Source organism: Amphiura filiformis, chromosome 13 (assembly GCF_039555335.1).
Source record: "Amphiura filiformis chromosome 13, Afil_fr2py, whole genome shotgun sequence".
In the NCBI taxonomy this organism is placed as follows: Eukaryota; Metazoa; Echinodermata; class Ophiuroidea; order Amphilepidida; family Amphiuridae; genus Amphiura; species Amphiura filiformis.
Genome location: NC_092640.1, coordinates 39,325,457 through 39,351,002, shown reverse-complemented (window position 1 = coordinate 39,351,002; position 25,546 = coordinate 39,325,457). Strand labels below are relative to the sequence as shown.

Below are 25,546 nucleotides of genomic sequence, written 5' to 3'. Positions count from 1 at the left end.
CCAAATTTCAAGTTAGATCGTTTTACCAAATCAGGGCCGCTATAGTTATTACTCTTAATAATAATATAATATCTATAGTTATTACTCTTAATAATCATTACGTTTCACTACCTGGAAAGAACTGATCAAAAATTGAATTCCCTCCTGAGGTTCGTATCTGTCAATTAGTTGGCCAGATCACAAGGATGTCATTGTAGCTAGAGGCAGTATTTAACACAAATGGGTCAATGAGTTACATAGAAATGACCTTGTGTGGTATTTAGTTCCTAGTAAGTGAGTTTTGCCTGAGGCAATTTGTGGTTAAATGTTAATCCCTCACTACCAGAGTTATTACCGTCGATTTGGTTGAAAAAGGAGGTGAGACATGATCAAATCTCTCCCGTTAACAAAACGTAATGTGGTAATTTTTTCTATTCCACCAATTCTGATGGTAAAGATAGGTCATTGAAAAGAGAGGCAGATCTCAAATTAGTACTGCAAACAGTTGTGAAGGTTGGAATTCGTGTACATGTACATCAAGTAATACTATTCATGCAGTGAAAAGTTATGTTTAAAATTAGCTGACCTTGATGACATCTACATATTTGTTTACCATTTTGGCCATATTTTTTGGCTCATTGAAACAAATGAAGTTTCAATACTTACAAACATTTCAGATGCGCTTTTTTCTACTCAATGTGGGTCAGTTGTGGTATTCTAAAAGAATTCCTTTAGAGAAGAAGCGACGCGCACCGATACAAATTTTTACCTATTGATGAGTACCGTAATGCATCAGAGCAGGTCAATTGTCTTCCGGTAGGAAGTATTCCGCTTAACTAGACCACTAAACATTGTCGTCGCACTTGACATGAATTAGAATTGTTCCTGTATTTACACCGTATTCGTGGTATTGGTATTAGGTGACTCAAAATGAGTTCAAATACCATCAAATGATATGCAGTGTTAATATAGAATACCAAGTCAAACTAGCGACGCGGTATTAAACCAGATCAGCCTAACTACGAAGAGCCTCGTGCACTAACTATTTATCAATAGACAATTTGGCCTGAAATAAATCTCAGTCAATTCCTGGATCAGAAACTGCTGAAGCTTGAGCAGTGTGCTTTTAATTGCTATTACCTTACGTCTTATTCACCATTGATACGACAGATGGGTGCAATGTTACAATGATGGTGCTGTTATAACTGCATGTACAAGGTAAGAGAGAACTTGAGGAAGAGAAGCGTGGTCGTGGTGAGGGTACGAAAATGATGATATTTGTAAATGTATAGCGGGTGCAACAATAATTTTGTGAGGTTGAGTCTATGTTTATACTTTTCACTGGATCTGAAATCTCCGACACGTCCCTGATTAGGTGAAATGATCTAACTTGAAAATCGCTGTTTTGAGAAAAGGAGCTTTAAAGTTTGAACACTTAACGTTTTTTATATTTTCATCAAATAAGTTAATTGTTTATTAGTAAAAATGTTACTATATGTATTTGCCAAAAAAAAGAAGGTTAATTTTGTTGAGTCATTTTGAAAGAACATTTTTAGGAAGTTAAATTGAATGAATTTGAAATAGATTATAAAACAGTTTGCAACCACATACATATGGGACCTGCTACCATGATAGTTTCGATACATCCTGGCTGACTGTGTTGATGTTCTTTGTTTGCCGGGCACCTGCGTACACGCCAAGACTACGTATTTCGGGAATGGCCCACTGTACCCTAATTCATACATACATACATACTACTGACTTGAAGGTGGGGGGGGGTGTGTGAAGCAAAGAGCACCAACATCTCGAAACTACCAACTTGCGACTTTATGCTCATTTCATGGTAGCAGGTCACATATGATAAATGATCTGCGTGCACTCCATCCCCAGAAATACCCTGTATGTGTTCTTGATTGGGATCCCGGCGTTCCCAACTCTGCAGTCTAAAATGTAAAGTATTCATACAACGTAAACACAATTTTAATGTCATGTCTGCTCCTGGGGACTGCTCATCACGCTAAATGATTTTAATCACTATTTATTCTAAAGGTCAATCCATTTTATTTTAATCCTTGAAGGTGGTTTTTGCAAAGATATTGAAAGAACGTATAAATGCCATACACTTAGTAGCTTTTTGGCTTTGTTACGGTTCAATTATAATGGTAGGATATTCTAAAAATATATCTTTTTATTTTCTAAATGCAGTATTTCATCATAATTTTGTACGATTTTGAATTCGTGTTTAGCTTTTCAAGGAAAATTATGAGTTATTGTCAGTACAGGTAAGATTAGCAACAAAGTCAGCGGTTGTTTAATACAATTACAATTACCAGACATACTACATTTAGTATACATTTAAATAATATTACCGTACACGACGAATGTGCCGTAAATTCTTCCCCCGGTCAATTTAGTTTTATTTCATGTTTAGAAATATGTGACCGTACAGCACGAATGAGCCGTAAATGTCCTCAATTGTATTCTGAGTTACAGTGTAAAATGGGCATGAAGGTCGTATTCATAGGTACCTCAATTTGGTGCTACGTGTACCTCATTTAATGAGATACACGTAGCACCAAATTGAAATACCTATGAATATGACCTTCATGCCCATTTTACACTGTAACTCAGAATACAATTGAGGACATTTACGGCTCATTCGTGCTGTACGGTCACATATATACCATAAGCTTTAAAATGGTATACTATTTGACTTCAAATAGAACTTTGCTCCTTCAACAAAATAATTTTCCACATTGCTGGTAATAATCAATAATAATTTGCGGTCATTTCAAATCATCCCCAAGTCAACGAGGTCCTCTCTTGTTAATTGTTGGTTGTACATACCTAGACAAAATACAATGCTTTGAAATCCACCACTTGAACAGGACTTAGGCAAAGCAAACAAAGACCAGAGCTATTTGAAAATGCTATAGAAATAGGTAGAATCTTCAGCAATAGGATTATTGATTGGTTTAAAAGATTTTTGACTGGCGCTATTTTAATTTAAAAATTCATATACTTGTCGCACCAACTTGAGGTACCTATGAATACGACCTTCATGCACATTTCACGCTATAACAATTTAGGACATTTACGGCTCATTCGTCGTGTACATTCACATATGTGCCAAAATTTGCTAGGGGATTTTTGGTCCAGGAGAATATATGATATGAGTTGGTCAAATGTAGACGTAACTTAGGTAAAAATTTCATGTTAAACATGTTGTTAGTATTCGTGTGATATACCCGATTGAAATCAAATTCGACTTGTTGGTAGTTTTGAGACGTCCTGGCTGCTACGTTAGTGTTCTTTATTCCACACGCACCTGTTCAATGCAAAAGTACGTCTGCATGTCTTCTGGTTTGTTCATGTGCGCGGCAAGTAAAGAACATCAACTCAACAGCCAGGTTGTCTCGAAACTACCAACTTGCGACTTTATTTTCATTTCGTGGTAGCAGGTCACAATTATATATGAGGCTAGGGGACTGAGTGAATAATCTGTTTGGGAAACAAGAAGTTAATCTCATTATACAAACCTGAATCAATCATCTTTCTTCGTAATCGTGGGCACCATCGAAGTATTTCTATAAATAAACATAAAAATGAAAATGAAAGGATGCTTATCTCATTTTCCTGATCAATCCCGAATCCGTTAACGTAATCATTGCCCTATACTGAAACATATCTACCACATATCAAAATGGATGGCAGAAAATGTATTCAAACAAAATACATGTATAAAGAATCACAACAGTCTAGTTGACAACCAATCTGTTTCCAAAACAAAATATAGTTATCTCATTACTATCAGCATTCTTCCTAATCGGGGTCACTCTCGAGTTATGCGAACTTGTACTATAATATGAAGAGGATCCAATCGAAGCCATTTCATTATCTTGTCACGATAAGCTTCTGAAATTTGACATCAGGGATGTCACTTAATATTATCTTATACAAGAAAAAGTACCAAACACGCATTAAGTTTAAAATTACCATTTCAAGTTGGATTGGTAACCAATGCACATTAGATGACCTTTAATTTGTTCCAATAGATTTGATTAATAGACACTTCGTCGGGATAGATTGAATTATTATCAAATCTTCCACCATAATAGGCACTACCTCTTTTGTAACAAATATCTAATAATATTGTCCAATACAATAATAATGTTACCGATAAGAGTACAATTTAAAGTTGGATTGTAGGTAACCAATACTGATTGTACATGTATGACGTTTAATTATTTGTTCCAGTAGATTTGATTGATAGACACCTTGTCAGTTCACACAGAATGATTTGTCAACAACTGGTAATTTAGATAAACTGAATAGGCAGTGAGACGAGGAATTTGTATGACGCATCTTCATCATCAGCTCATCATGTGTATTGCAATTATTAATGATATTAATCAGTAAAAGTGATTGCAGAACGTATTCCCAATTCCCACCTGTTTTTATAATCTCTGCTCAGGTGTCTGGTTGAAAAGACATTGTTATGATGGTTGGAAAGGTTGTGGTCACTGAATCCCTTCAGTAGAGTACAAAAGAGCTTTTAGACTCTTTTATACACTAATTTAAGGATGACGTTGGTCTTGTGATATTAGTAATAATATATCTATTCTCTTAGGAGGAACAAGTTGCGGTACACAGAATTCCTTCAATAGAGTACAAACCTACTTTTATATATCTTTTAGTCGTTATAAAGTAAGACTTCGAAAATGAACGCGGTAATTTTAGTCAAATAATGTGCAAAATGATCACTGTAAATGTGTGGTTTTTAAAACTTGCGTCATGTATTAGCCGGCAGCAATAAAGAGGTTGTAAAGCAATCAAACTTATCCTTGGTTTAAAACTGTTTCTTTATTCTTTATACTGCATTCCGCAACTAGTAAGTATGTCGGTGCGATTAAATCAAGTGTTCCTTGGCATTAATGTAAAACTATCACAGATGATCAACATGTCCCACATATTATAATCATCCACTCTCATTTAGATACGTTTCACAAGACGTCACGTGTATATGGCGATCACAAGGTATCAAAGGATGCCTAATGTATTAAATATCAATAGGCCCTTCATCACTACTTGTAAATACTATAGAATGCTACCTGACCTATATAATGGGTTATGTTTTGTCACTTGAGGGACTTCATTCACTAATACCTTCAAATATTAATACTCTACATCACCAGGACGTCTGCAAGCTGCATTCAAGTGCTTTATAAATAGCACAAGGATGTTACTTTTCTTCATTCAAAAGAGGGTATCATTTTTGGTTCAGGTTGCCATTCTTGATTTTAAAAAAGTGTACAACTATTTTATAGAATACAACTGCACCTGTTGGATGGACAGGTTTCTTTTTTAAAATATTAAATCCTTATCTCTCACTAATAATAAGTCTAACGTAAAATAATATTACAAATACTTTCATGCAGTACAGTGGTTTGTATTGAATAATGCACATGGGTTACGTGACAAATTTGTTGCTACAACAGAAAGCAAAACTAGGGTATATCCTTTGAACAGGTTGGATAGATATCTCGTTACCTTATAAATGATAAGATGGATACATTGGCTTGAGGAGAAACAAGTGATACCATTATACACTGTTAAAACACTGCGTAATTTATACCGAAAGTTGGGTCAAGTATGAACCATTCAACTGGTTTGATAAATTCTGTTTATGTTCTTTTCAATGGAATATTTTGTACGTTTGGGTAAAAGATACCCACAGGTTTGTCATTGTATAAAGTGAAATCAGCAGTAATTTAACATTGTATGCGTAAAGAAAATTACTCATTGTTATTGTTCCTTATATTCGCTACTTGCATTGAAATAGTGTATTCAATGTCAGTTGCTTGTATAGATATGGTGTCTTTTATGTCAATATCAGAGCAAAAGGTGGATAATCATGATAATGGGTCCCGTTGAATCGTTTTGTTCAAAGTAATGCAATGAATCACACAATAGGTTTTTGTGAATCCTGCAGTGTATTGGCTTCTTAATGAGCAAATTGTCAAGTTTAATTTACAGACATCAACTGGCGAGGATAACATTACAACAGTGTAGTGACGTGACAACGCTCACGTATGAGACCCGATTAAATAGGTGATGGTGTTGAGTCAGTAACCTGACTGTGTCACACAGTATATCTTCCTTGACATGTATATTCCTTTCTTTATTTTCGTTCATGTCTGACTCTTGCTTAGATACTCGTGGGCGTCACCAATGATAACTGATAAATATATGTCCAGGCATGTACTTGTTCTACTTTCTTGATAAAGTTGCTTGGTAAAGATCCTTCTGCTTCATTGTCGTTCACTTCACTCATGGATAAAAGTTGTACTTCATATGCTTACCGCAACTTGTTCCCCTTACGCGAACAAATCCAGCAATACTTCCCGTAATGCCAAGGTCATCCTTGAATTAGTATGTAAAAGAGCTTAAAAGCAAGTGCGTGTGCATTTTTTGCGCGTTTTACCCACTTTGTTTGTTTAAGAACTGGCCTTTTGAAAGTTGCCAGTAAAATCCTTTAACTTTATATGAAGTTGAACTGTAATCCAGATATCAAAGGGTTTCTTTCAAGTCATTGACAAGCACATCACAGAATGTGTTTTAAGACCACAACCAAAATACGGCCAGAAAACGGGAAAGTTCAACCAAGTGCATACACATCAGTTCATACCTGACAAGCGCAATGGACACAGATGCCTGCAGTTAAAGTATGTCAAAACCTTAAGTGCCCTTCAAAACACACCGACAGGTACTGCAGGCATTCTTGTACATTGCAGCATGAATGAATACTTTTACTACTATACATAGACTAACAATGTGCTTGCGTACGAGGACATTTGCTTTGGGGTGTTTTTTTTCAAGACAAGCATATCCGAAACATTTTTACGTAGCATATGTTATATCTCTAATTTACGATCGGCTGGTAATAATAAGTGTTGTTATATTAACGGAAATCTTATCAAATAAAGAAAAAAACACACATTTCTAATTAAACTTTCATTCTGCGTATCTTAAACATAGAAAGTTGCTGTCAAACAAAACCGTGTGTAATACATGTACTCATCGACTAATGGAAGAAAAAATTGGTGTATCTAAGAATGATTTGATTTTGACAAAAAAAAATACTTGAAGAGATCGATGGTAACATCTGCCCTTCCAAGTAAAATCAGAGTATCGGTTAATAAATAACAAAACAAATACTATCTTTTCGCTTGTAAGACGCTAATAATTAATTTAACGCTCTTCCACATTTTTTAGAAAATTGTAATTATCAGAACTGTACATTTTTATAACCATATTTGGAATCAACACGAAAAATGCATTAAAATGAGTACAAACAAGGCTAATATTTTTTCAGCGGTTCTTGAGATAGCTCCTGATATTGAGCAAAATCTCACAACTTGACATTTTTATGTTGACGCTTATGGCTTAGGGGCTGTGCAATAATTATGAACCCCCCGGGTAATATTTCGGAACGGCCCGCCAAAAATCGCCCCCCCTCTCGGCCTGCAAAAATCGCTTGCCCCCCCTCTTCTCGGCCCGCAAAAAAATCTTTGCCTCCCCCTCTTTACACATGCCCAATTTTTGGGATCCCAATTTTACCCCCATGGGCTCATAATTATTGCACAGCCCTTTAGCACGCAAAGCATTAATCAGTTTGGCCCAAAGTCAAAAGGGTGTCTTCAAGTACACTACAAAGCAGGTACGATGTTCTTATTTAAAACTGTTGGGAGAAAATGTCTTGAATATTTGTGAACGAAAATACGGTATTCAGATACTGCTTTTTTATTTGTGGGTTGGGATTTCTGTTTGTCTAATTGTCTGTCAACCTCACACAATCTGCAACTGTTATTAGATAAAGGCGTCATAGAAATTAAATGGTCTATTTTCTCTGTAATGTGTAGTCTACCCATGAACGTAGCTCTCAAAATACTAGACTTCAAACTTGTAAACGTAAATGACAAGAATGCAGAATGCGTTATGACGTGATCTGACTGGAAATGAGTTACATGTCGGATATTCTGCTGTTCTAAAATACTTGATAATAGTCAAACCTGTGTTTAGTGTGGTGTTGCAATGACTGTTAATTGTGAAACAATCATATTCTTATTATGTTATATAAATGCCTTACTGGTAGAGCTCCTGACTATCTTTGTTCCAAATTTTCATTTACCAAATCCACTCATGATCATGACACAAGAGGTACTTCCTCCAATTCACTTGTTGTTACTCAATTTAACAATAACTCTGCAAATCTGTGGAATAGTTCTGTTGCTCTTGACACTCGCACTAATCATATTTCTTTGAGCCTAAGTGAATTCAAATCAAGAGCTGCCACAAACCCCACTGTTCATTGATTTTCACCTTTATATAATTTTTCATGATTGTTGTAATTTCTTGATAATGGTATTGTATACATGTATTTTCTTGTAATATTGTGATTATTTAAGTTAATTACACCCTGTATGTCACAGGGCCTCCAGGAATAACAGTGCTCTTACACTGAAGGAGCTACCCTGTATAAAGAACTTTCAAATAAATAAATAAATAAATAAACGTGGTCAAATACCCATATACTTAATTCCCATGATAGTGAAAGATAAGATACTGGTTATTGCGGCTTTTGGAGTACATCATGTATTGTTCCCAAAAGACTACTAGACGATACATTTCTGAACATGCTGAAAAAATGACGTACCCAGCAAACACAAAACGTTTTTGATATCATTTACAAAAGGTTAGAAAAGTTGCAATAAAACGTTTAAATGTCGGGTTATGTAAAGGGTATATAAAGGGTATAACATTCAAACATTCTAACATAATGTTATTTAAGTGTTGACAAAATATTTGGCAAAAAATGTTTGCAAAAAATGTGTTACAATAACATTTTAAAAACATTTTGCAAATATTTTTGTAGTGTTTTCATACAAAACGTTTTATAACGTTTTCATAACCTTTATATAACCCGACATTTAAACGTTTTTACCAAAACCAAAAACCCAAAATATAACATTGTGCCGAATTATCTAGTTAATTTAAAATGGTATTATCTGTATGGAAAGAGTAGAAGAGGCATTAAAGTCGAGTTTCGGCATTTTAAGCTGACGATTAAAAGAGCAAAATTGAATTGCTTTGGCGACATGTTTCTTATGTTCACACATCTGATGGCAGATTATCGCAAGTTTGCCTCCGCAGTTCAAAAAACATTCACAAACAAAAGGGTTTCCTGCGTAATTTTACGAATCAATCAGACCCAATTTAGAGTGCCATGCATCACAGATGTAAACACTAGATACCTTCAAGCGAACGTCTCATTTCACAAATGTCACAATCGAGCATATATCTTATGTTTCCTTTATAAATAAGACAGAAATCTTTCCTGCAAATTAATCAGCAGGTTCTATCATATTTTGGTTACATGCAAGAATTGAATTAACTTTCCTGGTTTTGATCACTCCGCCAGGCCCGTATGCAGGACGTGTTTTTACCATGTTTACAGGATGTGCTCATTTTTCTCAAGGACAATATTGTTCAAGGTTGCGCCGCAGGCTTACAAAGAGACAATATTGTTCAAGGTTGCGCCGCAGGCTTACAAACAAACAATAGCAATCAAGCTTAAACTTTAAATTAGCATCCGATAGAGGGCAGGGCCTGAAAAGAGGGAAATCATGGGGTAAATATTTAACGGAATAAACTTCCTAATCATATTATTTAGATTTATTCCGTTTAAAATCTTATTTTAACTTATCAAATTACTAGTTTTTATATTCTATGGTGTCAAATATTTATTCACAACGTTGTAAATACGCATTAAATACGATTAATAACAACAGAGGGCGCTTTTTCTCATTCACTACCCAGAGTACAAGGGTATACTCTCACATGATACTTAATATGTGATCCAAATACAGTATCTCATATTAGTTTTCATGTTCTCCTACCCACTATGGGTGGCTCAGCCTAGGCGAAACTAAATGTCTGCTTACATTAATGATCATAATCTTGTCATGACATTTTTCTTCCAGATAGTAAAAATAGGACATCATTTAAAGTGTTATTTTGCCTTTCTATTAAAATACATTAAACAACATTATGTAGCTAAAATTTATATAGTTTTAATCTATTTACATAGATTGATATTTGCACTGATAGACAAGACAGGTGCAGAGAGTACGTATGTGTTACATTTTGATAACACATGCATTTAATATCTCAGAGACTCACTTCTGTGATTCAACATACTCTATATTTGTAATGTTATCGTCTGTAAGGCGAGTGCGATTGCAGGAGCTATATTTTTTTTCCAGTTTTAGGCATTTGCAAAAAATAATTCGAGTGTACTTCTAAATATTAATACGTGGATGTTATAGGAAATGAATCAAATAAGTCGTACGTGTTACTTAGCTTTATTTGTCCAATATTCAAGTGCAAACACCGCAAAGTGTATGGCCCCCTCCCACCCGCATTTAGTTGAAATTGTATAAATTTTGATGAAAGTATTGACACATTCCTGAATAATGTTACGTCATATAAAACATTGTGACAATTCACTAACCTTAAAGGCCCATTCAGTGAGTTGCTCATCCGGACGATGGTAAAAATCATCAAAATTCAGATTTTGGTACCTTTGTCGTAGTCATAGATGTGCTAACATAGCCTGCGAGTGGTTCAGCCGAAAGCCGTGTATTTAAGACAAAATAAGACATTTTACATGAATCTGTAATTTATACTGACAGTATCTAAATTAGCTACATGTATTTGAATGGGGCTTCAACTTTGTCAGTACTGCTGTTTTCTTCGTTTTTTTGCCAAATTTGTAATTTCAAAAATACCAAATGACAATTTGAATGACTTCACTTTTAAGCAATTTATAAACAATTTTATTTTTTTCAAACTTGCGCTGGTATCACTGAATGGGTCTTTAATTCCCACACCCCCTCCTTTTACACACGGGCTGACGGAGTGATCAAAACTCCGTACGAAAAGTTTATTTAATTATTGCAGCTCAGCCAAATGTGAAATCTGCTGATTAATTTGCTAGAAAGATTGTTGTCTATTTATAAAGGAAACATAAGATCCTATGCTCGATTGTGACATTTGTGAAATGAAACGGTACCGAGTGTTTACATCTGTGACGCATGGCACTCTAAATTAAGTCTGATTGATCTGTAAAATACGCAATTTTAAGGGCTCGGTCACCCACCTCTGCACAATATTTTTTGTGGGACATGAGAGCACATCAGACATATGATAGTCGGATTTTCCTCCCAACTAAATATCATTATTAGGAACAAATACAAATTAGTTCGATATTTCGATCGACCTTGGTCGATCCGATTTATTTATGAAATCAATTAAATAACTATTCTTGTTTGTGATAACATATGAATCTTTGTCTATATTGAAATTAAGCAATATAAATTCGCCGTTCTGATTAATTACTTGACTTAACAAATTTGGTGCTGGTGCCTTAGATTTGTAAAGTTTACTTCAAGAATTGCTGAATGTAAATTGTTAATAATTTGCCATCATATTTTTACTATATCACGACTTTGTTTTTCAAAATCAATATTATTTGAACTTTGACAATTGACCACGCCGTTCTTGAAATACAAAAATATTACGAAACTCCCTCATTTTCAAACCTTTCCACGGATTCATAATTATATTAATCGATTCGGAGTGCTAATCACTGCGCATCATCGGCGCATGAGGCGTTATTGTCATTGGTAGATGACTCCGTGGAACGGATTGAAAATGAGTTAGTTTCGTAAAACTCTTTTCTTTCAAAAACGGTGCGATCAATTGTCAAAATTAAAAATTATTTATTTACTATTTTTATTTCTTATTTTTTGTGGATCTAAATACTTACTTATGAAGGCTAAGATAACATCAAAAGTAGCAATATCCAAATATATTTCACTTAAAATTTACAAAACCTATGACTTAATATCAAAATGTGTTCAATCAAGCCTACTACGTTTTCTTTTCTTTTTTTCTCAAAATAGTTAATCTTCAGATCTGTGCACTTTGAAACTAGCGATGTTGCCCGAGGCTTTAATAATGCAAATATGTATCGTGTCATCATATTTATAACCATACGCTATAAAATACGCATAATCCACACCACTAGTGATGCATGTAACACAGACCTTATAATAGTGTGCATTTCAATGTAAATACGCTGCAAATATTTTTATCACTGTATAATTCTTTGAATTGTACCCGAGAGAACGTGGGGTGTGTCATTAGCTACAGCTGCTTTAATGCAAGATTATGATACTGACACATCTGACATTACTGGAATATTTTGAAGAAGTACAATGTAATGTATATATGATTTTATTAGGATAGGGCTTACTTGGATTCAGTATGGTCGATATTGATGTTACCGATCAACGCTAATGAGACAAGTCATATGGGCTCAATTTGCTACGTAATGCGTCAGTTACCCAAGAGGGTCTCCTCTAACATGCTTTCTCAGCCCAATCGACGATAATGTCATTTTATAATGTGCCACATTGATTCCGCTCAAATTGAAAGAGCATTCTTGAAATGGTACATTCATCTAATATAACATGATACAATGTTCTGATATCGATGTTACTGATCAACGCTAACGAGATAAGTCATGGGCTCAATTGGGTAAGTGATGGGTTGGATACCCAAGAGGGTAGCCTCTAATGTGCTTTCATTCATTTCTGTTCAGTCGACGAGGAAGTGGCATTATGATGTGCCACATTAATTCCGCTAAAATTGGAAGAGCATGCTTCGGATGTTACATTAATCTAAGATGACATGATCCCACGTTCTTGGAACGTTGGATAAAAATATTCAACCTACCACGACTTTGAATCTCTTGAGACCTTTGTGCATATTTGAAGTACAGTTTTAGTTTATATCTTTTGACACTGATACGAAGTGTCGAGCAGTGATTCATGAATCTGCTTCATATAATAGATTTATGTTTTGTGTATCATGAGAAATTGTCTTCATGTCAGTGCGGACATGATTTAGCGATGAGGATATAATAGTTCTACCAAAGCTTTTTAATGGTGTCTATATAATGTCGCTGCTTACATGATGATGGCCAATAGTTTGATCTTTTTGGAACGAAATATCGTTGTCATGTTAAATCTATGTGAGGTATATAAACTGACCTCAAAAAGAAATTTATAATTTTGTACATATCAAAAATATTAAGTAAAAATACGAGTATAAGGTAGTAGGTTATCAACAAAAAATTGTTTATACCCTATGCGAATGATGTCGATATGCTCTAGCAAAATACTATTCTATTTATTTTGCCTCGATAGCCTACAATGTAAAAGTTACTGTTGCCAGCATTCTAGGGTACAAACGACGATTTTACAAGTATTTCACCGTATAGTTAGCATATATATATATATACGATAAATTGCTGTAAAGTACGGTAGAATGTCCATAATCCTGTATAAAATACGGTAGAAAGCAAGTATGTTTAACCGTAAAATACCTAAAATTACAGTTGTTGCCGTAACTATACTATGCATAGTATGCATACACCGTACATTATAGGAAATAACATTTTTTCAGGACAATACGGCTATTTATTATTTAACAAATTGGAAGATGTAACACTTTACACACAAAAATGAACAAATACAGTTTAACGGTACTAACATGCCTATTTATAGTGAAATAGTAATTCAATTTTCGGTAAATAACCGTAAATTTTACGGCAAAGTGCCGTAAAATAACGGTGATATTTTACAGTGTAAAATATACATTTTCAGGAAAGAAATGATGCCAGAAATCCAACAACCACAGCAGATAAGACGTGATATATCCAATACAGAACTTCTGTTAGGCACCAGAAACAGATTTGTTCGATCTTTGGATCGACCATCGATGCTGCTTCGATGCTTGTTGTTAATGAACTATCAACTAATTAATCAGAATTACCGCTAAATTTATATTCGTCAATATCACTTCAGGCACAAATTACTATTGTATCACAATTAACAATGGTAAATTAATTGATTTCATAAATAATAAGGAAGATCAAAAGATCGAACTAATTTGTTTTTATTGCCTTTGCAGCCTATTTTCTGATAAACGTATCTGTCGCGTATAGCACTGCTTTTATACACCTACTGTGCCTTTTTAATGTTAACTTCCCGGTGAAGTTACTACCAAACAGCCGAATATGTTATACTGTCGCAATGGGTAACGTCTGTAACGTAGGAACAAACGCGCCACTTTTATTTGTCTAAACCAGACGGTTATTTAGTACTATCCACTGCTACTCCATCACAGATGACTTATTCTGGAATGCTTTAATGTTGCTCGGAGATCTAAAGATGTCATGAGAGGGAGGCTACATATTTACCTCGGGTTTCGAATTGTGTGCTTATTTGAATTTTAGTGGTATAAGCTGCCGGTTGTACAATAATTTCACATGTACCTTAAAGATTCATCTTATCGCGATTTTCGGTAATTATTCGGTAATTCTATCGTGTCCGCTGTTGTGTCATGCACTATAAAAGATGTTATAGTGAAACTATTACATTACTGGAATATTTTGAAGAGGTAATACCAATTTTAAGTGATACTTAGATTTGTATGGTTGATATGATCGATGCGACCGATCAACGCTAACGAGATATGTCATGAGCTCAATTAGCTAAGTGATGGGATAGTTACCCAAGAGAGTCTCCTCTAATATATGCTATCATTTTCCTCAGCCCAATCCACGAGGATGTTGCGGTATGGTGTGCCACATTAATTCTGCTAAATTTAGAGGAGCATGCTTGAGATATTATATCTAAATGACATGGATTATATTTCCTTGGAACGATTATGAAGAGGAAATATTCTACCAATTTCAAAGAATATTATTTTGGATTTATTATGTTTGATATTGATGTTACCGATCCACCCTAACGAGATACGTCATGGGCTCAAGTGATGTTTTTTGCCCAAGAGGGTAACCGCTAATATTCAATAAAATTGGAAGGCATGCTTGAGGTGTTACATTAATATACAAGGACATGATTCATTGAACGATGGATAAACGTATTCTACCACAACAATTTAGCGATACCTTGAATCTTTCGAGACCATTTAAAGCACATTTCAAGCACAACAGTTTAAATCTATCTTTTGACATTGGTCCTTGGATTGCAACAGATGAGTATTAGGCTTTTTGTACAAAGTGTGAACAGTGATTTAAGAATGTACTTCACGTACAGATTAATGTTTTGTATAACATAAAAAAGTTTTCTTTAACCATAGAATATATTTTAGTGATGAGGATGTAGTTCTTCAAACGCTTTTTAATGGTGTCGTCACCTACATAATTTGGGATAAGAGCTTGGTATATTTTTCTTCCTCGAGGCAGTAATTTAGATATTGTTTTTATTGTATCTCAAAACATAGTGATGATATATAATATAAAAAAATTTCATAAAAGAAATGATGTAAGGAATCGAACATAACAGATTCCTGAAAATGAGCAATTTTGAGAAAATCACAAAATTCGATTTTACCTTACTGCCTCGAGGGATACATAATGTGTAATGTTCTTGGCGAAAGAAGGCACTACCCAACACAGATGGTCCTGATACGTCGCTCCATACAGTTTGTTTAATAGAAAGCGACAGTTTTTAATTATGTGATATTCGTCATTTTGTGAAAACTACAATGGATTATAAATCGGTGTTTTCGAAGAATGGGTGACAGATTTGCACCAAATAGGGTAATGGTACTTTGTCTGTAAAATATGAGTTAACCATCAGTTTGATATCGACAGCAATGAAATGGTGCACATATAATTATGATGTTGTATACATAACCAATCATCGATACACATATCGTTTTCAAAAGCGCTCGATAGTAAGCACATATGCTAACTATCGAGTTTTTACGGTATGCTTGCATGTGCTTGGGTAAATATGGTTCAAGCATATATGGATTTTTAGTGTGTAGTATTATGTGAAGACAGGATAAAATATTTCTACCAAAACATTTTAATGCTACCTAGTTAATAGAATGTTACATATTCATTGATAGTATGATCTATTTCAAATATTGACAACAATAATGTTGAAACATAGTATCTATAACGCATTCTAATATCTTACAAAGCCATGTCGTTTTAAGTGTATACGATTGTGCATCAGGCAGAATCAATTTCATATTATAAGCTAATTGCTACGGTCTAGTTTTTTGGCGCTATTTATTATTAGCACATGCTACAGACAACTCAATTTCCTATCCTAATATCTGCCTCGTGGTATTTAACTACCTGCCGATTGGCCAAAAAAAGTTTTCATTATCAATTGGACCAATCAGCAACATTGTTAGAATATGCAAAAAAACTGGGGTGAATTATTTGCAAAGCTCCATTCTGATTGGTGATTAAAGTGAAGATATCATGTAATTGACCAATCAGAGGCAAAGTTAGATCGGCAGGTAGTGCTCAGTGGGTTAATGTTATGCCAATCCAATATGTATGACTGGTTGGTAGGTTTATTTATATTGTAGTTTATATTAATATACTTATACCTTCTGTATTGTCATCTCGATATGATATAAAATACAAAAAAGATCGCCGTTTGTTCGTGTCATGTTCAAAAATAGTGACTACTTTATGGTTGAACGCAATTTTAGGAAGTTTAGTCAGAAATTACCAAAAACAAGACCAATTTTATAAATCAAGCGTATATGTAGTTTATATATTGGAGCTTATACCCTCAGCTATATATGGGCACTTGTTCAGACGACCTACATCTCATTTAAGCTCTCTACGGTACTGTAGATAAACGCGTAGGAACAACTTGGTTTACTTAGTGTCTGGCTCTATGTGTTTAAGAAGAATTAAATATTTAAAGGTTGAAAGTTTTCTTCGGTTACGTCGATGTTCACAAAGCATCGCGCCTTTAGTTTACATAGTGTCTGCCTCTCATATGTGTAAAGAAGAACACTTAAAAAGGATGAACGTTTTACTGAATAATACGCCTATTCTTCATCGAAATATTCACAAAGCATCGTGATTGTGTGTTATTTGAATGTCCGGCTAACACGTGTACCATTACCTACTGGAAGCTCATGTACTGAATGTGATACTGAAATCGTGATGTCTTGATGCTGTGGCGAACCTCTGTCGTCTGCAACGTGGAAAAATAATACGTGTCACTTTTATTTGCCTATAACACGGCTCTTTAATGCTCCATCACAGATGACTTCTTTTGGAATTCTTTAAATGTTGACGATTTGAAATGTATAAAATTCAGTTCACTACACTTTTGGCTATGAACGTATGCTCCTTCGATGTTCAAGCTGTCCGTTGTACAATAATTTCACATCTATTTCTGAATAGATAAGTGGTTATCATCAAGCCGATTTTAAATCTTCAGCTTATCGTGATAGATGTAGACAATAACACCCAGAATAAACACTGATTTGTTTAATGGTTTGTAGATGAATAAAGGTGTGACAAAGTCGTTCTAATAATATATGATATTCATGAGAGGGCGGGGTAGTGTATTGGTCTTCTCACACGCTTCTCACCGCTGCGCCCGCGTTCAATTCCCCGCGTTGCCGCATGTGAGTTTGGTTGCTTCTAAATTTGGACCTCTTCCCATATCCCTGCCCCGTCATATTTTATTTTGTCATTCCTTTATTTTAGTAGCCCCTGGGCATTATTGGGCTTTGTCTGGCTTCGGCTGAATGTTACAACAAATTCTAATAGTCTTTATGTTATGCAATACAAGATGATTAGCAATATTAATAAATTTTCCCCTTTGTTTTTTTCTTTTCTACAGATAACAATGGTAGCTTATCCACTGCAGCGTTAATTGTGATCATCTCCGCCAGTAATTATCATCTCGGAATAAATATTTTGCCGGTTTCCGGCTCAAGACACCTATCACCATGTATGGTCTACTTATAGAAAACGTCATTGAATTCATTAAATTCAAATATGGCGACTCTGCGTGGCTGCGAATTCGCGACAGATCCCAAATTACCGAATATACATTTGTCACGCATAAAATGTACAGTGAGAAGGTGATTCCCAGATTAGCAAGAGCAGTTCACGATGTCACTGGGGACAGTGAAGAAGAATTCATGAGGAGACCGGTTTTGATTTTGTACTCTTTCTTGGGAAATATGGGTACGACAAAATGCTGCGTGTCTTGGGCAGAAGCATGAGGATTTCTTAATGGCCTGGATAACCTTCACGAGTACCTTCGATTTAGTTATCCAAAATGAAGCCACCGAGCTTCTTTTGCACAGATGAAACTGCTGATGGGTTGACGCTCCATTACAGGACCAAACGGAAAGGATATACATATTATGTACAGGGACAACTCATGAGGGTTGGGAAGATGTTTTATAATCTCAATATCCAGGTACAAATAGTTGAGGAAAAGAGCACTGGTGACGGCAATTACATGGTGGTTTTCAGATTGCGGTTTGATAATCGAGAGTTTAGGGAAGCGCAAAACCATAAAGCACTAAATGACAATAAAAAGAACACCACAATGCCGTCTCAAATTGTCTTTGAGTTGTTTCCATTCCATATCCGATTTGATGCGACTATGCTTATAACAGGAATGGGTAAGTACAATATAAGCAGATTCAATTAATATTTACTGAGTATCATTACAGCAGTAAGATAACAATTGCCTCGATCAGGTGAAAGTCACTTTCTGGAAAACTGAACTTAACAAGATCATATGATGTAAGAAATTCTCCATCAGGATGATATACTCTAGGCACAAAAAGAAACGTGTTAGTTATAGTCATCCTTGCTGTTCAACAGCCTGCTACTTTTGGATTATTCTGATATATACATTTTGTTAATTGGACATTGCTGTCTCATTTGACATACTGTTCGTGAGAATCGAGCAAGAATTGGCCAAGATATGCGCCTCCAAACTGTCAAATCCCAAAATCAAAAGTTGCGATTTCAACTATTTTCAATCGGAACGCATCATTGTATTGCACACAATCACCACGGGCCAATCAATAAACCTTGCAATGTAACAGGCACAATTGAATGTTAAAATTGCAACTTTTAATTTCGGGGTTTGTGGGTTTGAAGGCGCATATCTTAGTCAATTCTTGCTTGATTTCACGAACAGGATGTCAAATGAGAAAACAAAGTCCAATTAACAAAATGTAGATTTATCAGGTTGTTGAACAGTGAGGATGATTATACCTGACGAGTTTCTTTTTTTGCATGGTGTATTGCCCTAATGCCTTTGGCTCTACGGCAAACTGGTAACTTATATTTACAACAACTTTGGAATCCTTTCGTACACTAATGCTGTCAAGAAATGTAGCGTATAATCCTTGGGATTTACAAACACAATATTTGCCTGAATTTCATACTAATATCAAGAGAGCATACCTCATGCAACATGGTCCATACAAATTCTTACGTCCTAGCATTAAAGGAGTATTTCGCGATTCTCGTAGTCTCTTCTTATGGTATAATATCCACGAAAAAAGTTTGCATTATGCTCACTACATAGGCTCCATAGACCAATGTGTTCTAATTTTGTTCTGATACACGGTTGTTTGATATGATCATTTATTAATGTTTCTAACAAAACATTTCATAAATTTCAATTCTAGACCTTTACAATACCAATCGCTATCACAATAATATACACATATATGTTTTGGCTATTTTAACTTAGATTTTCTTTTCCTTGTCAAATTTTATATCTTTTTCTGTCTTTTGTGCCATTTTTTATTCTATTAACTGTATATTTGTCAGCAAGTTGAGGGCGCTATTTACAAATATTTTAAATTTAATTTAGCGCAATAATGTGAGTTATTAATTTAATTTCACGATAAAAATTATTTGAAAATTTCTTTGCTATATGATACTCATTGTTATGCAGTTTTAATGCCATTGTACAAGCAAATATGCAAACAATATTTAAACAATAGCGCCATCAGTGTTCAACTTTGCTTTAAAATAACCGTGGATAACAGAAAACAAATACCAACTTCTGCAAGAAATGTAGCCGGAGGTTTCCAATATGGTATGAAAATCTCAACATTTTTAGAAAAGTATGGGTCGTTTAATATATTTACTTTATTGTTTGGTTAATATACCCGTCGTTGATAAAGCTCAATATCATAATCAAAATTCTGGTTTTTGTTACTTTCTGGTTTATGTTGCCGGGCATATGTTGTTTACATTTATAGTCCATAAACTCATTCATATTTATTTACTCTAATTTGTATTGAAATCAGTTTGTAGTAATATTGAATCCAATCATCCCATATTTACTATTTAGTTATGTCTTCATATGGCCCCTCAACATGTATACACTAAAGTTAAGTATCGTTTCTTAGGGTTTTATAATGTTTAATACATGTTCCAGGGTGAAAACATCATGACAGTTTGTGAAAGATTTGTTTTGGCCCCTGAACATGTATAAAATATTACCAAACTATACGAAACAATACGCAACTTGAGTGAATACATGTTAAGGGCCAAGTGGACTTACGGTCTTCTTGCGCTCAGGTCTTCATATTATATGCTTATTTTACTAACCCGTATTTGTCCTCTTTGCTTAACTTTTTTTCAATTCTCGTCGTTTATTATTATTATTCTCGTCGCCATTTTATTTCCATGAAAATTTCCGTCGATTTTATTTATACTTTATACAGACGTAAGATATAAATCCTGGTTTAAAATCATAAAGGTACTTTAAAACAACTTCATATCGGTGCCCAAAATCGTAAAAAGTAGTTTAAACCAACTTTATATCGGTGTTCGCCAAATAAATAAATATATCCTCTATTTGTATTACATATTGCTTCAATTGCATCAACCCATATAAAATAGCAAGCAACCTCTAAAGCATAGTCTAGGAGCAGAGGATTATTTTCATCAAAGAATTGGAATAGAGGCAGTATTCAGTGATTTTATATATGGCATCACAAATAATTTCAATTATTTAATGCTATTGTCTGGGTACCATATGTGTACAGGTGATTTTGTCAGAAAACATCTCATGTGTTCTGGTATCCCAGTAAGTTATGGAAAACAAAATTATATGGAAAGAGCAAATGGCAACTGCCCAGAAAGCTACAAAACAACCGATAAAATTAAATTTGTTACCGTCAATAATATTGATTTGTCCAGAGGAGGTAAAGAACCGCAGAGATACAGTTACAATTCGACTTGCTTCTTGTCCTATAGGACGATCTTCATACAGCTGCACCGAGACCAACATCAAAAATATTTATGGAAAACTAACAATCAAATGCATGTGGTACCAGAGCAGAGCCAGAACAGAGCTTTCAAGTTTTTTGTTTGTTTTTGTTTTTTGTTTTGAAAAAGTTAACCCAAATTTAAATTGAACCAATCCATGGATTAAAAGTACATAATCGTTTCGAAACTTTTCAAAATGTTTGAAACAAATTCTTTAATAACGTATCTGAATTTAAAACAAGACTAGACTATTGAATCAAGGCTATAGCAATAGCTTTTTGAACGATCTGAACCCAAAAAGGGACAGAGATTAGGTTTATGTTTTAGGGTCAAATTGGGCTTTGTCAAATCCTAGCTAAGACCCTGCCAACACCCTGCCAACTGGTTTAATGTAGCATTGATACATTTCTATATAACGCGAGGATAATTTGACGAGAAATTGGGTTACTAGGGTAGAAGAAATTATATCAATCGATACTTTAAACACGATCACAATAGCTGTCTGTCTAGACTATAACTTTTAACCACTTTTATTATTTTGAAACAAATTGGCCTATATTTTCTAACTGGTTCAGTTAATTTAATGTAAAGTTATGGCACCCAAAGGCCAAAGTATTTTTGAATTAATCAAACCTTATTTTTCTTATTTCAAAGAAATGTAAAAGAGATTTTGTTTGGGGCAGGTGGGATGAGAAAAATAAAATATCAAAATATGACATTTGTGACATTATTGATTTCTCACACCTGCGATATTATTGATTTGTTTTGGAGGCAACTTCTTTTGCATCCATTCAATAATTTGCCAATAGAGAAATATAAAAAACATTGAAGCCTACCGAATAATGGATGTTTGAAGTATTAGAAGTGTTATCATTAGTTTTATTATGAGTTTTATATTACTTTTAATTATTTGTATTGTTACTACTTAAATTATTAATATTATGTTGCAATTATTATTATTATTATTATTATTATTATTATTATTATTATTATTATTATTATTATTATTATTATTATTATTATTATTATTAATGCTGTTGTTGTTGCTGTTATTAAATGAATGAGTAATATGACATACCGATAGTAAATAATTATACCTTGACACACCAATAACAACAAGCGAAACTAAAATGATCTTTTCCGTCATCAAAACATTGACCATAATCAGCCACATTCTGTCAAACATGCGAGGGCTGAGCAGCATCATTTTAGGTTTACTTATAATCTTATACATGTACACGTGAAAAGTGGCCGATTGGAAAATCAGATTTCCATATCTTTTAAATAAGATTATTATGAATTGTTATATAGCTTGTTTTCTGGGATTTGGAATATCGTATTACATCATCTGCAGCTGTCTCATAAGCCAATCAAATCACAGCAAACTCAAACATGTTTTTAAGCGTTTAAAACGTGTTTTCTGTTTTGGTTAAAAGGTTTTAATAACATAAAAACTAAGATCAAAGGTCGTGAAAAACCGTTTGTATGGGGGAAAAACTACTACATTTTTAAAGCTGCTGTCAAAATTCATTATTTAACAAACGTTTAAAAATGTCAGCACTTAAAATAACATTTTATGTATGTTACAATATTTAGCAGCAACTTTAAAACTTTATTGTTAACTAGTAGTATACCCTTTATATATCCCGAAAAACGTTTTGTGTTGGATACTACTTATAGTAAAATCAAAATACCAGACAATTCTGTACGCTAATTGTAAGGGCTATACAGATTAAGACTGAATAGCCCATCTCTTCAGGTGTTGCATTATATAAATAAATAATGACCTTCTTCTCACCTCATTTTGTAAATTATGTACATTGTAATTTGGAAGTAAAGTTGAGTTGATTTGATTTTACAGGTGCGAGTTTGAAAGCGGTCATGCCTGATCTACTGGGAAAGAACTTGACAGAGGCATTTGAATTAAAGCGACCACTCATAGCTTTCAAATGGGAAACTGTAAGTGCACATCGTAAATATAGATGAAGCTGTGATGATGATTGCAGTTAATAGAACTTAACACGTTGTTTCATTCATTTGCTTGAATTAACACGTAAATCGGTGACGAGATACCTTCTGAAATTGGATTTTTAGTTCGTAGTTAATGTTACTAATGTGCCATTGTGAAGATCAAAATCGTCAATAATCACATTTATTTGCTTTTAATAAAGCTGTTGATACAAATGCTCTTTATAATTCACAACTGTATCATCCTCACCATGCTGTCACTATTGTGGCGAATTTGATTATATTTATTCAGTAAATTAAAGCCAGAATTTGTTGTCTTGATAACTTTTAGTTTTCGTGTTTATTTGATTTACGTTCTCAAGACAAGACCTTAAGATGAATGCAGATAAGCGAATTGCTCACATGTTCAGAGTGCAAAAGCGATGTCTTTTATTTCACACCGAGGACTCTTGCGATTCGGTTTAGATATTTTTCACAATGCCCTCCAAATAATCGATGCGCAGTTTATAACCTCAGTCTAAATATGAGCTCAATGTTGTTACTCAATTATTTACTCAATTTGAGTATTTTTTTACTTAATTTGTTGAGTTATGACCTTTTTACTCAATTTGAATAAAATATTTTTAAGAGTGGAACAAATAACAATCTAAGCCAAAATACGATAAAATATCAATTTTTGATGGTTAAACTATTAATTCAGCTAAAAAGTAAGTTTTAATTAACAAAAACACTTAATTAACAATGTAACTCATTGTTTTAGATACGTCATCACGAGAACTGCGTATTTGAAATGCAATCATCAGATCTGGTAATCCGCAATCTGCAAACATTCATTGGAATGAGTGAAGGCAAAACACCAGGAGAAACTAACGATGTTGTAAACGGCCAAACGGATGAAACACTTGACGTTGAGCACAAAACAGAAGGAGGTAAGAAATGTTGCATGGTTTGATGTAATGTTTCTAGTAAATAACATTGATTGTGTAGGTCTTTTGTGACACGTCCATAAAGTAGTTATAAATTTAGCTAAGATATGGAGCGGATGTCATGCGCAGAGCTCAGTTGTCGTAACGGTTAAATACGACAACTGCGCTTTACACATCGATTGACCCTTTCGGTAAATCCCATAAGCCTTTGCGAGTACACCCGAGAACTCGTTATTTGACGTCACGCCGATCTGCGCCGATGCGCACATCGTTTATCGAAAATCGTTACTGCGCATTGCAAGTCGGCGTGACGTTAAATGACGAGTTCTCATGTGTACTCGCAAAGGCTTATGGGATTACCAAAAAGGTCAATTACTTGGAGCACAAAAAAGGTCAACTGCATGTGCTGCTTTGTACACAAAAGAGTTAACTGTTAAACAAAAAATCTTTTGTAGTCCAGGCAGCTAATGCAATTAGCATTTTCGTGCTCCAAGTAGTCAAAACGACAGTCTCATAGAGTACCCACTCCAACCATGTGATGGTTGGTCATGCGCATTACAATTTGACCTTATTATCTAAATAATAAAATAGACATGTGTTGGATAAATTAATAATATATCATAAAACCATAGTTTTCTTAATCTTTTTGACGAGAGTTGTGGTTGCCAGTGTTAGCCAATTTCAAAAGCATTTATTTTGTTTAAAAGATTTTAATTTTTGTAAGGCCCTGATTGATCTCATTATTTGAGATCGTATTCTTGGAATTTCACACAGACTTACACCAGAGAAAGATCATTCCTTTACGACGGAACTGCACATGTAATGGTGAGAGAGACTACCCTTATCCCTTAAGAACAAAACACAAGAATTCCATGACGCTTAAGTTTGGTAGTGCGCAATGCTTGTGTGTTTTATTGATACAAATGACCTGCTTGGAAAGACGCATATATTTTATCTTGCCGCCAAACAGGATATTAACTTGAGGGCGTAGTCATAGAATAAGGTTCGCCATGCAATTACTTTTTAGTTGGATCCCCGTGTCTGCTACTCTGTCCCTGTCTATCAATTTGTTAATTGGTTGTACTTAGATAGAAGCAAGGGGAGGCGTGCCTTGTTCTAAAACTCGTCTTGAAATGAGTGATTATTATCTTTGTTTAACGTTCATTCTAATTCTGTTAATATGTAAAAATGGACTCAGAATTATAAGAATATATTATAAGTTTCGATCTTTTGCGAATCAATTTTAACAAAACAGATATTGCAGACAAGCCCCGTAAAATGTTAAGACAAAATTGTTTTATGTTTTATAATTGATGTTTTATAATTTAACTATTCATTTAAAACAATGAAATGTAACAAATTTCCCAAATTATCAAGGTGAACAGCATTTCATCCCTGAAATTATCCTTACTCATCATAAATAACATGATAG

General features: G+C 34.3%; 1 protein-coding gene across 1 annotated transcript in view; it reads left to right on the top strand.

Annotated features, from left to right (window-relative positions):
• The window catches only part of LOC140168330 (soluble guanylate cyclase gcy-31-like), a 127,442-nt gene that overhangs the window by 55,492 nt on the left and 46,404 nt on the right, over positions 1 to 25,546 (top strand). The window contains 6 exon segments of the mRNA XM_072191697.1: positions 17,805 to 18,112; positions 18,115 to 18,193; positions 18,195 to 18,244; positions 18,247 to 18,600; positions 23,082 to 23,179; positions 23,949 to 24,117. Coding sequence (XP_072047798.1) covers positions 17,914 to 18,112; positions 18,115 to 18,193; positions 18,195 to 18,244; positions 18,247 to 18,600; positions 23,082 to 23,179; positions 23,949 to 24,117 — 949 coding nt within the window. The 5' untranslated portion in view covers positions 17,805 to 17,913.